Source organism: Rhineura floridana, chromosome 4 (genome assembly GCF_030035675.1).
Source record: "Rhineura floridana isolate rRhiFlo1 chromosome 4, rRhiFlo1.hap2, whole genome shotgun sequence".
NCBI classification, from domain to species: domain Eukaryota; kingdom Metazoa; phylum Chordata; class Lepidosauria; order Squamata; family Rhineuridae; genus Rhineura; species Rhineura floridana.
Window position 1 is genome coordinate 98,777,359 of NC_084483.1, and position 18,052 is coordinate 98,795,410.

The window sequence follows — 18,052 nt, forward strand, 5'->3', positions numbered from 1 at the left end:
CACTTTTGCAAGTCAAAGCGAAAGTTTTTTAAGTAAGCAAACAATCAGTAGTTTCTTTAAAGTCATTTTTCGCCACTTCCAACAGATACATGAGAAAGCCTTTTCCTCCATAGGCAGCTTTAGTCACAAAAGTGGCAACCCGAATAAAGAAGACCCTGTTAAGTGGCAGAGCAAAGCACTGCCGCGTGCCATTAAATCCTTAATAACTCAAACGCACCACTGTTGATGCAGCACTAGCAGGGGAGGGCTAGTTCAGGACGAAGATTCTAAACGAGGCTTCCGGCAGGATTCACGTCCTCTGGGGAAGAGGGGGAGGTGCCTCCGTTCCATAGGCAGGAAGGGGCCGAGTAGGAAAATTGTCGAGACAGCAGCGGCTGTGACGTCATTGCGCGCGGTGGCAGATTTGAAATTTCCCGGGCGCAGGCGCTTTCGGATCAGTAAGGCGGTTTCGAGGAGGGAAGTAGGGCGCGAACAGCAAGGCGCGATTCGGCCTCCCGCTACCGCTACGATGAAGCGTACCGTGCCGCGGAACACCTTGAGGGGGCTGTTGAAAAGGCATAAGCCCCATTTTCGCATGAGCGCAACCACCGACTTACTGGTGAGGGGGACAGGAGGGAGAGGGTCCTGTGATTGCCCCGCCGCCCTCCTCGATGATAACATGGATGGGGAAGCTGCTACTGGTCTGGGAAGAGCTGGGTGAGGCGGAAAGGCTCTAAAGCAATACCCTTCCCAAGTTACTTTTCCGTCCCTCCCCTGCGTGTCGAGGCATGCTATCTCTGAGGTTTCCATTGAGCCATCAGGGACTGCAGTGTTACACTTGTTAGACCCTTAATCCCCGTTTAAAGCTACCCTACCTACCAACAACAAGCACCTTCTCTTGAGGGGGAATCCTTATGTAGCTAAAGTAACAGTTCCCACGCACAAGAGGGAGGTATCAGCAGGCTTGGGGGGGGTGCGACAGATTTTGCAGATGTACCAAAAAGTGCACCCCCCCCAAACATTAATACCAACAACAACCCAGCTCTGGTGGGACAACCTAAACTGCTGTATTTCAAATGCCACTGCCTGACTCCATAACTATCACTAGATATTTTATGGAATCAATCCATCTCTTATTTGTTCTTCCTCATTTTCTACTCCCTTCTGTTTTTCCCAGCAATATTGTCTTTTCTAGTGAATCATGTCTTCTCATTACGTCTCCAAAGTATAATAACCTGTTTCATCATTTTAGCTTCTAATGATAGTTCTGGTTTAATTTGTTCTAACACCCAATTATTTGTCTTTTTTGTGGTCTATGGTATCTGTACAGCTCTCCTCCAGCACCACATTTCAAATGAGTTGATTTTTCTGTTCTCCACTTTGTTCACCGTCTAAATTTCACATATAGATCGGGACTACTATGGTCTGAATGATCCTGACTTTAGTGCTCACTGATACATCTTTGCATTTGAGGACCTTTTCTAGTTCTCTCATAGCTGCCCTCCCCAGTCCTAGCCTGATTTCTTGACTATTGTCTCCATTTTGGTTAATAACTGTGCCAAGATATTGATAATCCTTGACAAGTTCAATGTCCTCATTGTAAACTGTAAAGTTACATAAACCTTCTGTTGTCATTACATTAGTCTTCTTCACATTCAGCTGTAGTCCTGCTTTTGTGCTTTTCTCTTTAACTTTCAACAACATTTGTTTCAAATCATTACTGGTTTCAGCTAGTAGTATGGTATCATCTGCATATCTTAAATCATTGATATTTTTCCCTCCAATTTTCACACCTCCTTCATCTTTATTTATTTATTATTATTATTTTATTTATACCCCGCCCTTCCTTCCAGCCGGAGCCCAGGGCGGCAAACAGAAACACTGAAAACACTTTAAAACATAAAAAGACCTTAAAATACATTAAAACAAAACAACGTTAAAAACATTAAAAAAACTTTAAAAACATCTTTTAAAAAAGGGTTAAAGATATTAAAAGACATATTAAAAGCAATTCTAACACAGATGCAGACTGGGATAGGTCTCAACTTAAAAGGCTTGTTGGAAGAGGAAAGTCTTCAAAAGGCGCTGAAAAGATAGCAGAGATGGTGCCTGCCTAATATTTAAGGGGAGGGAATTCCACAGAGTAGGTGCCGCCATACTAAAGGTCTGTTTCCTATATTGTACAGAACGAACCTCCTGATAAGATGGTATCTGCAGGAGGCCCTCACCTGCAGAGCGCAGTGATCGGCTGGGTATATAAGGGGTAAGATGGTCTTTCAAGTATCTTGGTCCCGAGCTGCATAGGGCTTTGTACACCAAAACTAGAACCTTGAACTTGGCCCGGTAGCAAATGGGCAGCCAGTGCAATTCTTTCAGCTGCGGGGTGACATGTTGGAGATACCTTGCCCCAGTGAGCAGTCTCGCCGCTGCATTTTGCACTAGCTGCAGCTTCCAGACCAACCTCAAGGGCAGCCTCACATAGAGCGCATTACAGTAATCTAGCCTAGAGGTTACCAGTGTGTGGACAGCAGTGGTCAGGCTATCCCGGTCCAGAAACGGCCACAGCTGTCTTATCAGCCGAAGCTGGTAAAAGGCACTGCTAGCCACAAAGGTCACCTGGGTCTCTAGCGACAGAGATGGCTCCAGGAGCACCCCCAGACTACGGACCTGCTCTTTCAGAGGGAGTACAACCCCATCCAAAGCAGGCAACTGACCAATTATCCGAACTCGGGAACCACCAACCCACAGCTCCTCCGTCTTGCTAGGATTGAGAGTCAGTTTATTGGCCCTCATCCAGCCCACCACTGAGTCCAAGCACCGGTCCAGGGCTTGCACGGCCTCTCCTGATTCAGATGTCATGGAGAAATAGAGGTGGGTATCATCAGCATACTGCTGACACCTCGCCCCAAAGCTCCTGATGACTTCTCCCAAGGGCTTCATATAAGAACATAACATAAGAAGAGCCTGCTGGATCAGGCCAGTGGCCCATCTAGTCCAGCATCCTGTTCTCACAGTGGCCAACCAGGTGCCTGGGGGAAGCCCGCAAGCTGGACCTAAGTGCAAGAACACTCTCCCCTCCTGAGGCTTCCGGCAACTGGTTTTCAGAAGCATGCTGCCTCTGACTAGGGTGGCAGAGCACAGCCATCATGGCTAGTAGCCATTGATAGCCCTGTCCTCCATGAATTTGTCTAATCTTCTTTTAAAGCCATCCAAGCTGGTGGCCATTACTGCATCCTGTGGGAGCAAATTCCATAGTTTAACTATGCGCTGAGTAAAGAAGTACTTCCTTTTGTCTGTCCTGAATCTTCCAACATTCAGCTTCTTTGAATGTCCACGAGTTCTAGTATTATGAGAGAGGGAGAAGAACTTTTCTCTATCCACTTTCTCAATGCCATGCATAATTTTATACACTTCTATCATGTCTCCTCTGACCCGCCTTTTCTCTAAACTAAAAAGCCCCAAATGCTGCAACCTTTCCTCGTAAGGGAGTCGCTCCATCCCCTTGATCATTCTGGTTGCCCTCTTCTGAACCTTTTCCAACTCTATAATATCCTTTTTGAGATGAGGCGACCAGAACTGTACACAGTATTCCAAATGCAGCCGCACCATAGATTTATACAACGGCATTATGATATCGCCTGTTTTATTTTCAATACCTTTCCTAATTATTGCTAGCATGGAATTTGCCTTTTTCACAGCTGCCGCACACTGGGTCGACATTTTCATCGTGCTGTCCACTACAACCCCGAGGTCTCTCTCCTGGTCGGTCACCGCCAGTTCAGACCCCATGAGCTGAAATCTGAAATTCAGATTTTTTGCTCCAATATGCATAATTTTACACTTGTTTATATTGAATTGCATTTGCCATTTTTCCGCCCATTCACTCAGTTTGGAGAGGTCTTTTTGGAGCTCTTCGCAATCCCTTTTTGTTTTAACAACCCTGAACAATTTAGTGTCGTCAGCAAACTTGGCCACTTCACTGCTCACTCCTAATTCTATGTCATTAATGAACAAGTTGAAAAGTACAGGTCCCAATACCGATCCTTGAGGGACTCCACTACATGTATAGATGTTAAACAGCATGGGGGACAAGATGGTACCCTGCGGCACTCCACAGCACAACTGCCAGGGGACTGAAAGACAATCACCCAATGCTATTCTCTGAGAGCGACCTTGGAGATAGGATCGGAACCACTGTAAAACAGTGCCTCCAATACCCAGCTCACCAATTTGGCCCAGAAGGATTCAATGGTATCAAAAGCCACTGAGAGATCAAGTAAGAATAACAGGGTTGCACTCCCCCTGTCCTTCTCCTGATAAAGGTCATCCATCAGGGCAACCAAGGCCGATTCAGTCCCATAACCAGGCCTGAATCCAGACTGGGATGGGTCAAGATAATCTGTTTCATCCAAGAATACTTGCAATTGCTGCGCCACAACCCTCTCAATCACCTTCCCTAAAAAGGGGGTATTTGCAACTGGTTGGTAGTTGTCATAAACCAATGGGTCCAGGGTGGGCTTTTTCAGGAGTGGTTGGATCACCGCCTCCTTCAGGGTGCCCGGAACCACTCCCTCTCACAATGATGCGTTGACCACACCCTGGATCCACTTGGCCAAACCCCCTCGGCAAGCTTTAATAAGCCAAGAAGGGCAAGGGTTGAGAGGACGCATTGCTGGCCGCATCATCGCAAGCACCTTGTCTACGTCATCTTGGTCCAATCCCGCTTTCTGTATGATATGTTCTGCAATATGATTTGTTCAGGGTGATAAAATACACCCGTCTCACAGAGAACCAATCGGTTTCTCCATATTCTGTCCTTACAGTAGCCTCTTGCCCAGAATATAGGTTGCGCATGAGGACAATCAGATTCTGTGGCACCCCTATTTCTTTTAAAGCATTCCCTAGTTTTTCATGATCTACACAATCAAAGGCTTTGCTGTAATCTATAAAGCACAGGGTGATTTTCTTCTGAAATTCCTTGGTCCGTTCCATTATCCATCGTATGTTTGCAATATGATCTCTGGTGCCTTTTACCTTTCTAAATACAGCTTGGATGTCTGGCATTTCTCGCTCCATATATGGTAAGAACCTTTGTTGTAGAATCATGAGCATTCCTTTACTTGCGTGGGACATTAAGGCAATAGTTTGATAATTACTGCATTCCCTGGGATCTCCTTTCTTTGGAATTGGAATGTATATGGAATGCTTCCAGTCTATGGGCCATTGTTTAGTTTTCCATATTTGTTGACATTTTTTTGTCAATATTTGGACAGATTCAGTCTCAGTAACTTGTAGCAACTCTCTTGATATGCCATCTGTTCCTGGTGATTTGTTTCTTGCAAGTATTTTAAGAGCAGGTTTCACCTCACATTCTAAAATTTCTGGTTCTTCATCATACGGTTCCTCCATGAATGAATCTGTCATCATTGCCAGGGCTGTAGAGTTGGAGTCGGAGTCGGGACCAATTTTGGGTGGAGTCGGAGTAGGTAGAAATGTTCCGATTCCGACTCCTTCATCAATGGCAAATGTATATTAACTAGTAATAACAAATTTACTGTAGTAAAATGGTAGCACAAGGCATTTCATCACCACCATGTGAATCCAGAGCTTGGAAAAGTTACTTTTTTAAACTACAACTCCCATCAGCCCCAGGGATTGGGCTCGCGGGAGTTGTAGTTCAAAAAAGTAACTTTTCCAAGCTCTGGATTCACGTGGTAGTGATGAAATGCCTTGTGCTACCATTTTACTACAGTAAATTTGTTATTACTAGTTAATATACATTTGCCATTGATGAAGGAGTCGGAGTCGGACAGTAGAAAAATAGAGGAGTCGGAGTCGAAGGTCTGGCGTACCGACTCCACAGCCCTGATCATTGCATCTCTTTTATAGAGTTCTTCAGTGTATTGCTTCCATCTTCCTTTTATTTCATCTCAGTCAGTCAGTAAGTTCCCCTGTTGATTATTCAACATCTCTACTCTTGGGTTAAATTTCCCTTTCATTTCTCTAATCTTTTGGAGTAGGGCTCTTCTATCTTTTTTGTTGTCTTCTTCTATTTCTATACAATAACTATTGTAATAGTTTATTTATTTATTTCATTCCATTTCTATACCGCCCTTAGCCTATGGCTCTCTGGGCGGTTCACAGCAAGGAATAAAATACAATACAGTAAAATAAAAATCAGATAAAATCACTAAAAACATACAACATTGAGCATTTAACAACTTAATATAGAATAACTTAACAATAAACAGTAAACATTAAAATGCCTGGGAGAATAAAAAGGTTTTCACCTGGCGCCGAAAAGATAGAAGAGTAGGCTCCAGGCGCACCTCATCGGAGGGACTGTTCCATAATTCGGGGGCCACCACTGAAAAGGCCCTGGATCTAGTAACGGCCCTCCGAGCTTCCCTATGGGACGGAACTCTTTGTCCCTATGTACTAGTTGCTGTATTATTGCATTTAGCATTCTAACCGTGTTTTTCGCTCGTTTTGCTTTCTTTCTTTAACCATTGTAAGAGTTTCATCAGTCATCCATTGAGGTCTTTCTCTTTTAAACAAGAGGTATTGTCTTTTTGCATTCTTCCTTGATAATGTGTCTGACTTCAATCCATAGTTCCTTTTGTTCTCTGTCAACTAAGTTTAAAGCCTCAAATCTGCTCCTTGTTTGACCTTTATATTCTTCTGGGATGTTATTTAAGTTGTATTTTGGCATTATGATTGCTTTGTTCTTCTTTAGATCTGCTCTGAATTTGATGTTACCAGTTCATGATCTGTACTGCAGTCTGCTCCTGGTCTTGTTTTCGCAGAAAGTATGGAACACTTCCATTGTCTGCTACCAATTATATAATTGAGTTGATTTCTATATTGCCCATTTGGTGATGTCCATGTGTACAGTCTTGTGGTGAGGGAGTTTGAGAGTGTTGAAGAAGCTGAGAGCAGTGCCGTCAGGAGTCTAGACGAAGAAGCTAGACTCCTAGCAGGGTCACCCAAGGTGGAATGGTCAAAGCTGAGACACCAGATTCCTATATTGAATCTGATTCCTACATTTGATTCCAATATTGACCATTTGGTGATGTCCACGTGTACAGTCGTCTTTTTGGTTGCTCAAAGAAACAAATTACAGAAGGGCCCCGCTTTTCGGTGCCCCACTAATACAGCAGCACCCGCGAGCTACAGCTGATCACTGTCAGCTGGAAAATGGTGGCTGGAATACAGTAGGGCCCCTCTTTCCGGGGGCCTGGAATGTAACCTGCCGTATGAGTGGGGCCCTACTGTATTGGCTTCATAGAATTCAATGTATTTCTCCTGCTTCAGTTCTGTCTCCTAAGTCCCATCTCCCCACGATTCCTAGTTCTTCTCTGTTCCCTACTTTTGTATTCCAGTCCCCTGTGATTATGAGAACATCTTGGTTTGTTGTGTGAGCAATTTCTTTCTGTACTTCTGCATAAAAGCTCTCCAATTCCTCTTCTTCTGTGTTTGGATGATGGTTATGTTAATAGGTTTCCCATTTGATCTCATTGATATCATTTGCTCAGATCTTGTGTTATAGCTCTTAATTGATTTTCCTACTTCATTTCTCACTAGTAAAGCAACCCTGTTCTTAATTTCTCATTTTCTGCATAAAATATTTTTTAGTTGCCCGATTGAAAATGTCCCATTCCCGTCCATTTTAATTCACTTACACCAAGTATTGTAGTGTTGATGCATTCCATTTCTTGCTTGACAATTTCTAACTTTCTCTGGTTCATGTTTCTCACATTCCATGTTCCTATTGTGTATGTTGTACAACTCCGGACTATCCTTTCGCATCTGTGCACTCAGCCTCTGGGCTTCCATCCAGCTTTGACCCAGCTGTGTCATTAGTCACAGCGCTACTTGTACTTGTCCGTTGCTCTTCCCCAGTAGCTCACTGAGTGCCATCTGACTTGGGGGTCTCATCTTCCAGCACTATCTTGTGCTGCATTTTGGATACTCTGTTCATAGGGTTTTTGTGGTAAGAGGTATTCAGAGATGGTTTACCACTGCCTTCCTCTGAGTTTGGATGCATCTTAGTCTGCTGTCTCAGCTTTGAACATTCCACCTTGGGTGCCCCTGCTAGGAGTCTAGACTCCTGATGGCATTGCTCTCAGCTTCTTCGACACTCTCCACCTCCCTCACCACATTAAGGTGTGCATCCTAGAGGAGTATATGCTTCTACTACGATATAATATTTTCTTTGGTTTGGTAAGATATTTGTTTTTCAGATGGGGGTGTATGTAACAATAGAGATACCCAGCCTTTGCATGAGGACAATACCATCTCAGATATGGCACAGTGGAATTATCCCTGAAGACAGGACGCTTACAATTAGGTTTAATAATTGTTGATTGTACAATTTTAAATTATTACTTCAGACACCCCTTCTACACATTCGGAATAGTTTCTTACTTTGTTTTATCACACTACATTCATTTGTAGCATAAATGATAAAAGTGCCAAAATCCTTAGTAAGCAAACCAAAATGTTACAAAATAGTGCGTAAGCTTTTGAATTCTCCGGAACTCTTTTATCAGGCTAGATGGTAAACAAAACTAGAGTGGGGGTTCTTGCAGTAACTCAGGCCTTACACAACTTGTGAATAACCAAACTAAATCCAGCTTATTAAAACATGATAAGCTTTTTGTTTTTTGCTGTCTGTCTGGGACTACAGAAATGAGTTGTCAAACAATTAGAAGGCTACAAACTTCCATGTATTTGTGTTCCTATACAGACAGCAAAACCAGATGGCTTTAGAGCCCTAATGGGCTTCTATACATAGCTGGTGGGTTGCATTTTGCTTGGTGGATCACAATTTGTGCAGGGTTGCACTATGTGGCCAGAGCTTGTCAAGCTGCATTTATGCAGCTGTTGGCTGCAATTACAGAAAGGAGATATGAAGTGTAGTGTTGGGAGTGTGCTGATGTCACACAGCTGTACCTAATTTTTATTTAACTGAAGACTTGGCAGTCTTGGTGCTTACTCGGTATCTGGCAATATTTGGGGCTTCGTTGTGGTAAATGAGCTAGTTGAGGCTGAATCAAAGCAAGAATAAAGTCTTTGAGGCTGGCTGCAACCTGAAGAGTGAGGCAGCTGAGCACCTATCATTCATAGGATTCAGCTTGTTCTACACTTCGAGATGTGCAGTTGTGAAGTGATCATGGATTCATTGTTAGTCTAGAGCCTTTCACAGACTCAAACTGGTGAAAAAGCTTTGCCACTCTTTATTAATGCACTATGTAACTACAAGATGTCTGTTTTAATGCACATTATACGGCACTTGAGTTTTACCACTTGGAATATTCAGCCAATACAGAATGCAACAGCCTGGCTCCTAATGAGCATGAGCACTACAAATATTTTGTACCAATACTACAGTATCTGCATTTGCTTTTCTGTGTACTGTACTGTTTTAAGGTTCTGACCTATACATCCTTGAAATAGGTGTGAGTAACCTTTGGTCTTCCAGATGTTGCTGAATTACAATTCCTATCAGCCCCAGCAAGCATGGCCAATAGCCAGGGATGATTGGAGTTGTAGTTCAGCAACATATGGAGGGTCCAAGGTTCTCGATATCTATTCTAAAACAACCTGTTCAACTAGATTTTCAATAAAATACAATACTGAATATAAATTTGACTGAATATTTTAATTTCCCAAATGCGTTCACTATGTTGGGGATGGAGGTAGCTAAAAATTACAGTGCAATTCTATCTGTATTTACTCAGAAGCCAGTCCCACAGGGTTCAGTAGGTCTTACTCCATGCAAGTCTGTCTAGGATTTCAGCCTTAATGAACAAATAAAAACAATTTACTACTTGTGCACAGTAAGCTATTTTTTCAGTCCATATTAAAACAGTGATACAGTTAAGACATTTTTATTGCCCAAAAAGGGCTGTGAGGCATCTGATTGTAAGAGATGGTCTTGCATGTTTGTTTGAAATGTATTTCAAACAGACTTTCTGTATGGGTAAAGACAATGTATGAGCTGTAACAGCTTTTTCATAAACTCAGGTAACTGCTTGATCATGCAGCCATCATGTAGCAAATATGTATGTAATTGCATTTCAGCTAAAAGAGCAAATAATGTGAAATCTCTACATATTGTGCAATGAATTGCAAATTTTACAAAGATTTTTGGCAAAAAATATTTGTTGCTCTAACTAGTTATTTTTGGCAGGAAGTATGATTTTTTTATAGTGTTAAGTGCAAACTTGTTCTATAACAGTCAAGCTGGGATCCAAAGGACCATGTGCAATGTTCTGTGTGTTCTTGAGGCTTTTCAGGGGCTTTTCTTAACTCCGGCGGTTGTTGCTTATCTGTTGCTCTTCAAGATCAAGAGACTCTTCAGAGTGGTATTCAGTGTAACAAGAGGGAAATATAGGCAGCCCCCCTTTGTATATAGGCAGGCATTGTTGAATCCTGGCCATGACATGGAAGTAGATGTGTCTCTAAAGCTGTGGACACACTAGTTGCTTCAAAATCAGTGAGAATGGTTTTTCTGGTTATGTTTTGAAGTGACTCTGCCTTTGGCTGGACAAACCTCCCTTCCCCACTACTGACTTCAGACCTTTCAGGACAATCCACAGCAAAGTGTTGGGCCAATCGCTGTTTCTGCCTGAACCTACAGCAAAGCATTTCCGTTGGCCACACCTGGAAGGGCAATGGGTTGATCTACCAATTAGTTGTGAAATCTGTCTGAAGCTAAATTAAAAAATACTGCACTTGAGCTGATCCAACCAGGTTTTAGAGTAAAAAGGGGCAGAGTTTGACTAGGGTTGTGTGCCCCCATTTTCAGAAAAGAGAGGTGGAGACACACTGGAACCAGCACAGTAAGTGTCTCTGCTCTAAGAAGTTGGTTATCCATAGCTAGTGTTGTAGATTTCACATGGTAACTGCCGAGTGAAATGCCCATCTACTGTAGTATGCAATGGCACTTTTGCTAGTGCTGTAACATATGCTAAATTATGGGCAACTCTGGCACAGAGGCACATGTTTAGAGTGCCACCAAACAATTTGGCTGGGCAGACAAAATACATGCCCATAAAGCGTCGTAGAACATTCACCTTTCCTTGTGACTTTTGCCCTCAGGAAACTGGTGACAACTGGATGCTGAAAAGTTGTATGAATTAGCCATCACATTTTCCAAGTAGGTAATTTTACTAAGAAGTAACTAGTGCAATTCAGGCCTGAATGTGCATGATTAGAAATGTGGACACTGACACTTTAGAAATGAAGTAATTGAGAAATAAATTTGCGTATGGATATTTCTACAGTTAAAAGTATTTGCAAATGCATCCTTAGTGCGAGTTTTAATGAACATTAGTTTATATAGAATGTTTCATAAATCAACACGTGGTAGCTTTTAAGCATTTCTTTGGGAATAAGGATGTACTCTTGTTTTAAAGGTACATTTGAATGTCCTACTATTTCTCCATCGACTAGCTGAAGAAACCAGGACCAAGGCTATTGCAGAAAAGAGCAAAACCATTAAATACGAGCACGTTCTCTCTTCAGCAAAGGTAATTGCAGTTTAACAGCTGAAATTTCCTATTGAATCATAATATTTAAACACTGTACCATTAAACTCCACACACTTCTCTATTAAATGTTGAAGGGAATGTGAAGGTTTGTTCATTTGACTAAATTTAAGGTAACAAGTATAACATTTGTTGTATTGCCATTTGTTAAATTGAGGTGAAGGAGGAATCAAGTTTATATAGTGACATTTCCCACGTGTTTAAAATATGTTGTACAAAAGCATAATTGGATATTTATTTTAAATATTTTTAGATTGCCTAAATAGATTCCATCCTATAAATATAGAATGACAATATTTAACAGAACGAAGCACCATGCAACATCGAAAAATCTATATAAAAGCAGCATAAAAGATAGCAGTAACCATAAAATAGCGACTCAAAACAATCAGATGCGTTATTTTAGGCTGTAGTCCTAACTCTGTTTATCTGGGAGTAAGGCTCATCAAATTCAACAGCACTGACTTCTGAGTAGGCATGGTTAGGATTGCACTGTTACTGAACAGGCTGTTACAATAATACTACATGACAAAACAAAATAAAGTTGATAGAATAAAATCAGTATACACTACCAGGGTGCTTAAACAAGAAGCATCATGACAACTCAGATCTTATACAGTCAACAACGTTTGGTTCCACAAATCTCCCCAAACACAAAATCATGTAACTAAGGGGGAAAAAAATTATCATGTTATCTTACCCTTTATTGTGCAATTACAGCTTCAAATAGTCACCATCATAAACTTTTATCAGTAATCATTTATTAGAGAAAGGACATAGTCATTACAGACCTGACTGTTGGTATCAAGACTATTACAGGTCATTACAGACCTGACTGTTGGTATCAAGACTATTTCTTACATTAAAACACATGTATCAGTCTTTTTCAAATCTGCATGTAAAAGCATAAAAGGCATAGTTATAAAATGAAGAGAAGGGTGCAAAAATATTGACAGAACTTAAGAGCTAACCAGATTTTCTAGGAACCTTCTAAATGGGAGAAAGCATACTAGTGAAAGGTGACCTGAGCATATGAGTGAAAGAAGGGATCCTTGCTGGTACACTCTGGTCTTCAGCCATGTTTATCTCTTCCCATTCTCAAGCATTTTTGCTTAATTTCTACTTATGCAGCCTTGAAAAGCATACTGTCTGGTGTGGAAGCCCTCAACCGAAAATATTTATTTATTTATTTATTTTATTTCTATCCCGCCCTTTCTCCCAGTAGGAGCCCAGGGTGGCAAACAAAAGCACTAAAAGCACTTTAAAATATCATAGGAACAGACTTCGAAATATATTAAAACACAACCATTAAAAGCATATTAAAAAATCTTTAAAAACATTTAAAAAAGGTTTAAAAATATATTAAAAAGCAATTCCCTCAGAGGCAGACAGGGATAAGGTCTCTACTTAAAAGGCTTGTTGGAAGTGAAAGGTCTTCAGTAGGCACTGAAAAGATAACAGAGATGGTGCCTGTCTAATATTTAAGGGGAGGGAATTCCAAAGGGTAGGCACCACTACACTAAACGTCTGTTTCCTATGTTGTGTGGAACAGACCTGATAAGATGGTATCTGCAGGAGGCCCTCACCTGCAGAGCTCAGTGATTGACTGGGTATAGAAGGGATAAGACGGTCTTTCAGGTGTCCTGGTCCCAAGCTGTATAGGGGTTTATACACAAAAACTAGAACCTTGAACTTAGCCTGGTAGCTAATAGGTAGCCGGTGCAATTCTTTCAGTAGCGGAGTGATGCGTTGGCGACACCCTGCCCCAGTGAGCATTCTTGCTGCTGCATTTTGCACCAGCTGCAGCTTCCGGACCAACCTCAAGGGTAGCCCTACATAGAGCATATTACAGTAATCCATCCTGAAGGTTACCAGTACATGGACAACAGCGATCAGGCTATCCCTGTCCAGAAACGGCCGCAGCTGTCTTACTATCTGAAGCTGGTGAAAGGCACTCCTAGCCACAGAGGTCAACTGGACCTCTAGTGACAAAGATGGCTCCAGGAGCACCCCCAGACTATGGACCTGCTCTTTCAAAGAGAGTATGACTCCATCCCAAGTAGGCAACTTACCAATTATCCGAATTCTGGGAACTACCAACCCACATTGTCCCCGTCTTGCTAGGATTGAGAGCCAGTTTATTGGCCCTCATCTAGCCCACCACCAGAGTCCAGGCAGCGGTCCAGGGCTTGCAAGGCCTCTCCTGATTCAGGTGTTACAGAGAAATAGAGCTGGATATTATCAGTGTACTGCTGATACCTTGCCCCAAATATATCTTTCTGCAATCATTAAGGATTCTGATTTTAATTTTTCATATGGTTTTATTGTATATTTATATATGTTGTAAACCACTTTGATATATTTTTATGAATAGCGGTATATAAATATTTTAATTAATAAATAAATCAGAAGAAAAGGTCTCTGCCTATGTGCATGAACTGGAGTATTCTGCATGATATATGACTTCTAAAATAGAGACAAACCTTCTAGTCAACTGTAGTGGTGCTCCTGAATCCCAGGGAGTCAAGCTGTCTTGGATGCTGTCATTCCTTCACCTATTCTGTTGCACAGCAGGCTGCCTAATAGCTGATGCTGCGTGAATGTTAAAGACAACTACATCTGTGATAAATCACTGTTGATGTGATATTGCTAAGCTAGGAAGAAAGAAGGTGCTAAGGAAGCAAGAGTAGGCAGAAGCCAAGCCCTGTCCTTAGCAGTACCAACAGCTGGCGCATTAGAAAGGTGCAAACTTAGCTACTCTGCAAGAACGTAGGCATGAGGCAGCTGGCAGCACAACTGGTTTATTTTAAAGTGTTAGCAGTGACCACATAACTTATAGTGAGGACTACCACCTGCACCTCTCTGGAAAGGTAAAAAAATCTGCTTTTTTGGAAACAGGATGAGGAATAATAAGAACATGCTTCATGACTTTCCCAATCCATAACAAAGTGTGCCAGGTTCCCTTTTTTTAACTGAAGTAAGCTTCAATTTAAACTCTTTCAGGATTGTAATATGGCACGGCTGTGATTTGCAAATGTGATCCAGGCTCAAATAGAGTGCAAAGGCAGGATCCTCTATACCCACCCTTTCCAAACAGAGCCATCTGTGCCATTTGGAGAAGACATGGTATCAAAAGGACCATTAATAAGTGCCTGTATGACAATACATACTAAGGAACAAACTAGACATGATGACAATTGTAATATAAATAGGAATGAGGAAGCCTGAGCAGCCTCTGGACTGTGGGATGGGGTCCCGACAAAAAGCTGTTATTTGGATGGCCTTTGAAGCTGCTATTTGCATTTCAAGAAAAGCCTCTGGTAAGGGTGTGTGACATGATACAAGGGAAGGTGAAGAACACCAAAACTCATAAGATTATTTACTTGCTGAAAGATCCCCAGTCATTCCCTGAGCAGGAAAGCAAAAACTCTGCCCACCAACCTTCTAAATGGGTCACTTTTCCATGAGGCTCTTGTTGGCATCAGAGAAGTGATAGAGTCTGGCTGCAGCTAAGCTAAAATATAACCGTGTAAAGTAACCATGTCTTGATAGGCTTATTTATATGATAATTGATGTTTGCATCTTGTTCAGAGAGCTTATAAATTCTCAGAATTTATTGGGCAGTTATCCAACGTATAATTTTGATTAAAATGCTTCCAAATCACTGAATAACTCTGAAAATTTAATGAAACTCATATCTATGCATCTATATCCCAGGTCCAACCTCACCTATTCTAAATGGGCACCATGTTAAGGCAGGAAATTAAGCAGATTACTGCAACTATTATTGCTTTCTGCTTGTGATAGACAAAGCTGTGGCTTGCAGCAGCCGTGGTAAACCACTGTGTTTTTCAAGTTGTGCGCCCTCCCCTTCTTTTGTTTCTGGACAGGAAAGGAGATTAACATGTATCAGGAGGCTGGAGGGCAAAACTAGATGGGACAACAGGAACTGATGGCAGTTGAAAGCTCACATGGAGGCTCATTAAGTGCACCTCCCCTAAGGTTTCAAACTGAGACAGGTGGTCATCGCAGAGAAGGCCTACCTGAACCATTTAGTTTATTGGAACAAATACAAGGTCACTGATCCATCAGTTAGGTTGACTTTGTAATAGCTTAGAAAAACATTTAGTGTTCATACGTTTTACAGAGGCCCGTGACCTAAAGTATCTCCAGTTAAGTATTGGGCTATCTTTGTTTGAAGTAACAGGTTTATATGTCTGAAGGCTGTGTGTGTGTTTGTTTTCCCCCTCAGATTATTTTAAAGAAGAGCCGAGGCTAAAGTCAAGAAGTATCCCTTCATCACCTGGTTGATTTTTGTGTAATTAGTGACTTATGTGAGCTGAGATTAAAATGTCTGAATGCTTTATTTTCATACTTGATAATTTACAGGAGTAGATCCTATTGTTCTGTGCAGGAGTTCACTACATAATTTTTAATTAAGGTAATTTATGTAATGCTGATGTATGTAATTAATACAACAGATTGAAATGCAAGTTTTAACATTCTAAAGTGTAGACTTTTTTATAATGCTTATGTAAAATGCCGTCTATGAGTATGGTAAATGTTGATTGGAAGTCATCATGAATCTCCCACACCAAGTTTCTTCTATAAAACTAAAGCATTTCTCTCTCAGAATATTTATCAGCAGGGTGTGCTGTAAACGTGCATATTTTCAGTTGTTTATAACCCTTTATAATTTTTGAGATATTTTAAGTAACATCACAAATAAAACATTACAGTTAAGCAAATGCTTGATTTAGGGGGTTCATAACGGGAAACAGAACATTTACAAAACAGTTTGAATATGAAAACAAATGTTTCAGAATAGTTTATAGCAATAAAGCTGTTTTGACCGCTTTCTTCACTTTTTAATTTCTCCACTTACTAATCTCAGTGTAGCGGAGTAAAAAGAGATGTTTTAGACATAGTAAATCTTGCTTGGGCCAGTTGTAGCAGCAGTTTCTGGGAAAGAGCAGACACTGGTACATTCCTCCTATTCCTTTACTAAAACAGTTGCTGGTGTTTGAGATGGCATAAAGAAATGGAAAACCCTGAAGTGTTTCCCCCCCATTCTGTTGTCATTTCTGGAAGAAGTGGCAGGTCTGTCATCTTCCTTCTCCTTTTATTCAGGAAAGATAGGAAAAGTGTAACTGGAAGCTTTGGGCCCTGTACCCACCTCTTTCCACAACTAATGGTACCCAAGAATACCCACCGCAGTCTTCCACCTTCACTGTCATAATTCTTATTTGGAATGCAGTGTTAAGCTACTAAGTACACATCTTGAAAGGGAGAAAAAAAATTACAAACAAAAAAACCTTACTGCCAGTTTGTTTGTTTTTTGCAAAATGAAAGCCATTCACTTTCAAAACTTGTGAATTGATTCATGTATGCTCGTTACAGACATGAATTAGTACGTGGTTAAGTCCCTCTTAATTTAACTGGGATTATATTAAAGCATTTTTGCATCACATTGCTGTGGTAAAATGAAAGTTTTAAAATTATTCAGTTCTGTGATAAATGTTTCTATTTGAGTGAAGTAAATTGTGACATAGACAATGTGCTATTTGGAAATTCCTTGTCTCAATGAGTGTTCCTTTTGTAACCATAAGATGGGGATAGAGTTAAGTGTCCCATATATTTTTCTTCATGTGTAGCTTCTATTTTATTAAATCTGTTGCTTTTCTAGAATTACTATTGACAGTCATGATGTATCCTAAGGTTTTTATTAATTGACAGATGTGGGGCTATTAAGGGTTTCATTTTAAAGTTTTCACACAAAGAAAGGAAACTACTTTTGAGCTTTCGCTTTCAGGTATCTTGTTAATGAGGTATGAGTAGACAGAAGCTAAATGTTCTGTCTTTTAACAGCATCCTGAAGACATCTCATTTTCTGCACTAACAAGTGTCATTTCCTAATCATCCAGAATAATTAATCAGTATTGGGTGATTAACACTTCAGAGGTTATTTTTGTCTTTAGAAACTGAATGTATATTTTAATTAATGCAGATGTGTTTAATAATGCAGTTAAACACTGGTTTCTGTATCTGTGTCTTTGAGAACAACTTTACTATTCCATAGCTAAAAGGATATGGTTATCATGATAATATACACTCAAATAATGACATGTAGAGTTTTAAAGATATGTGTTGCAAACTCCTATTGGAGAGGGCCATAAATTTTGATACTTTGTTATGTTGCTTCTTAAAACAATATATTTTTTAAAAAAAACTTTACTATGCAATGTCTTAGTTGCCATAGCAAAGTTGAATGAAAAATAATAACCTCTCCCCTCAATATGGAAAGAGCTGTTACTATATTGTTATGCTGGCTGGCACTGTAAATTCTTGATGTTCTAGAGGAAATGTGCTATTACTGGACCCTCAGATAATTTTATAATGAAGGTAGAAGATGAATTAAATGTTTATATTAACAATAACTACTTGGCCATATTCTAGGACTGTAATAAACATATCCTTTGGGACAGCCAAATTCATTATCAGAGAGCTGCTGGGATAAA

The 18,052-nt window shown here is 40.7% G+C and overlaps 1 protein-coding gene across 1 annotated transcript; it reads left to right on the forward strand.

Annotated features, from left to right (window-relative positions):
- Positions 1–363: 363 nt before the first annotated feature.
- On the forward strand, positions 364–17,222 carry CENPW (centromere protein W). The gene is made up of 3 exons (XM_061626315.1): positions 364–598; positions 11,403–11,516; positions 15,787–17,222. Exons 1-3 carry the CDS (start codon positions 509–511, stop codon positions 15,811–15,813), a joined length of 231 nt encoding a protein of 76 aa, XP_061482299.1. The 5' UTR covers positions 364–508; the 3' UTR covers positions 15,814–17,222.
- The last annotated feature ends 830 nt before the right edge of the window (positions 17,223–18,052 follow it).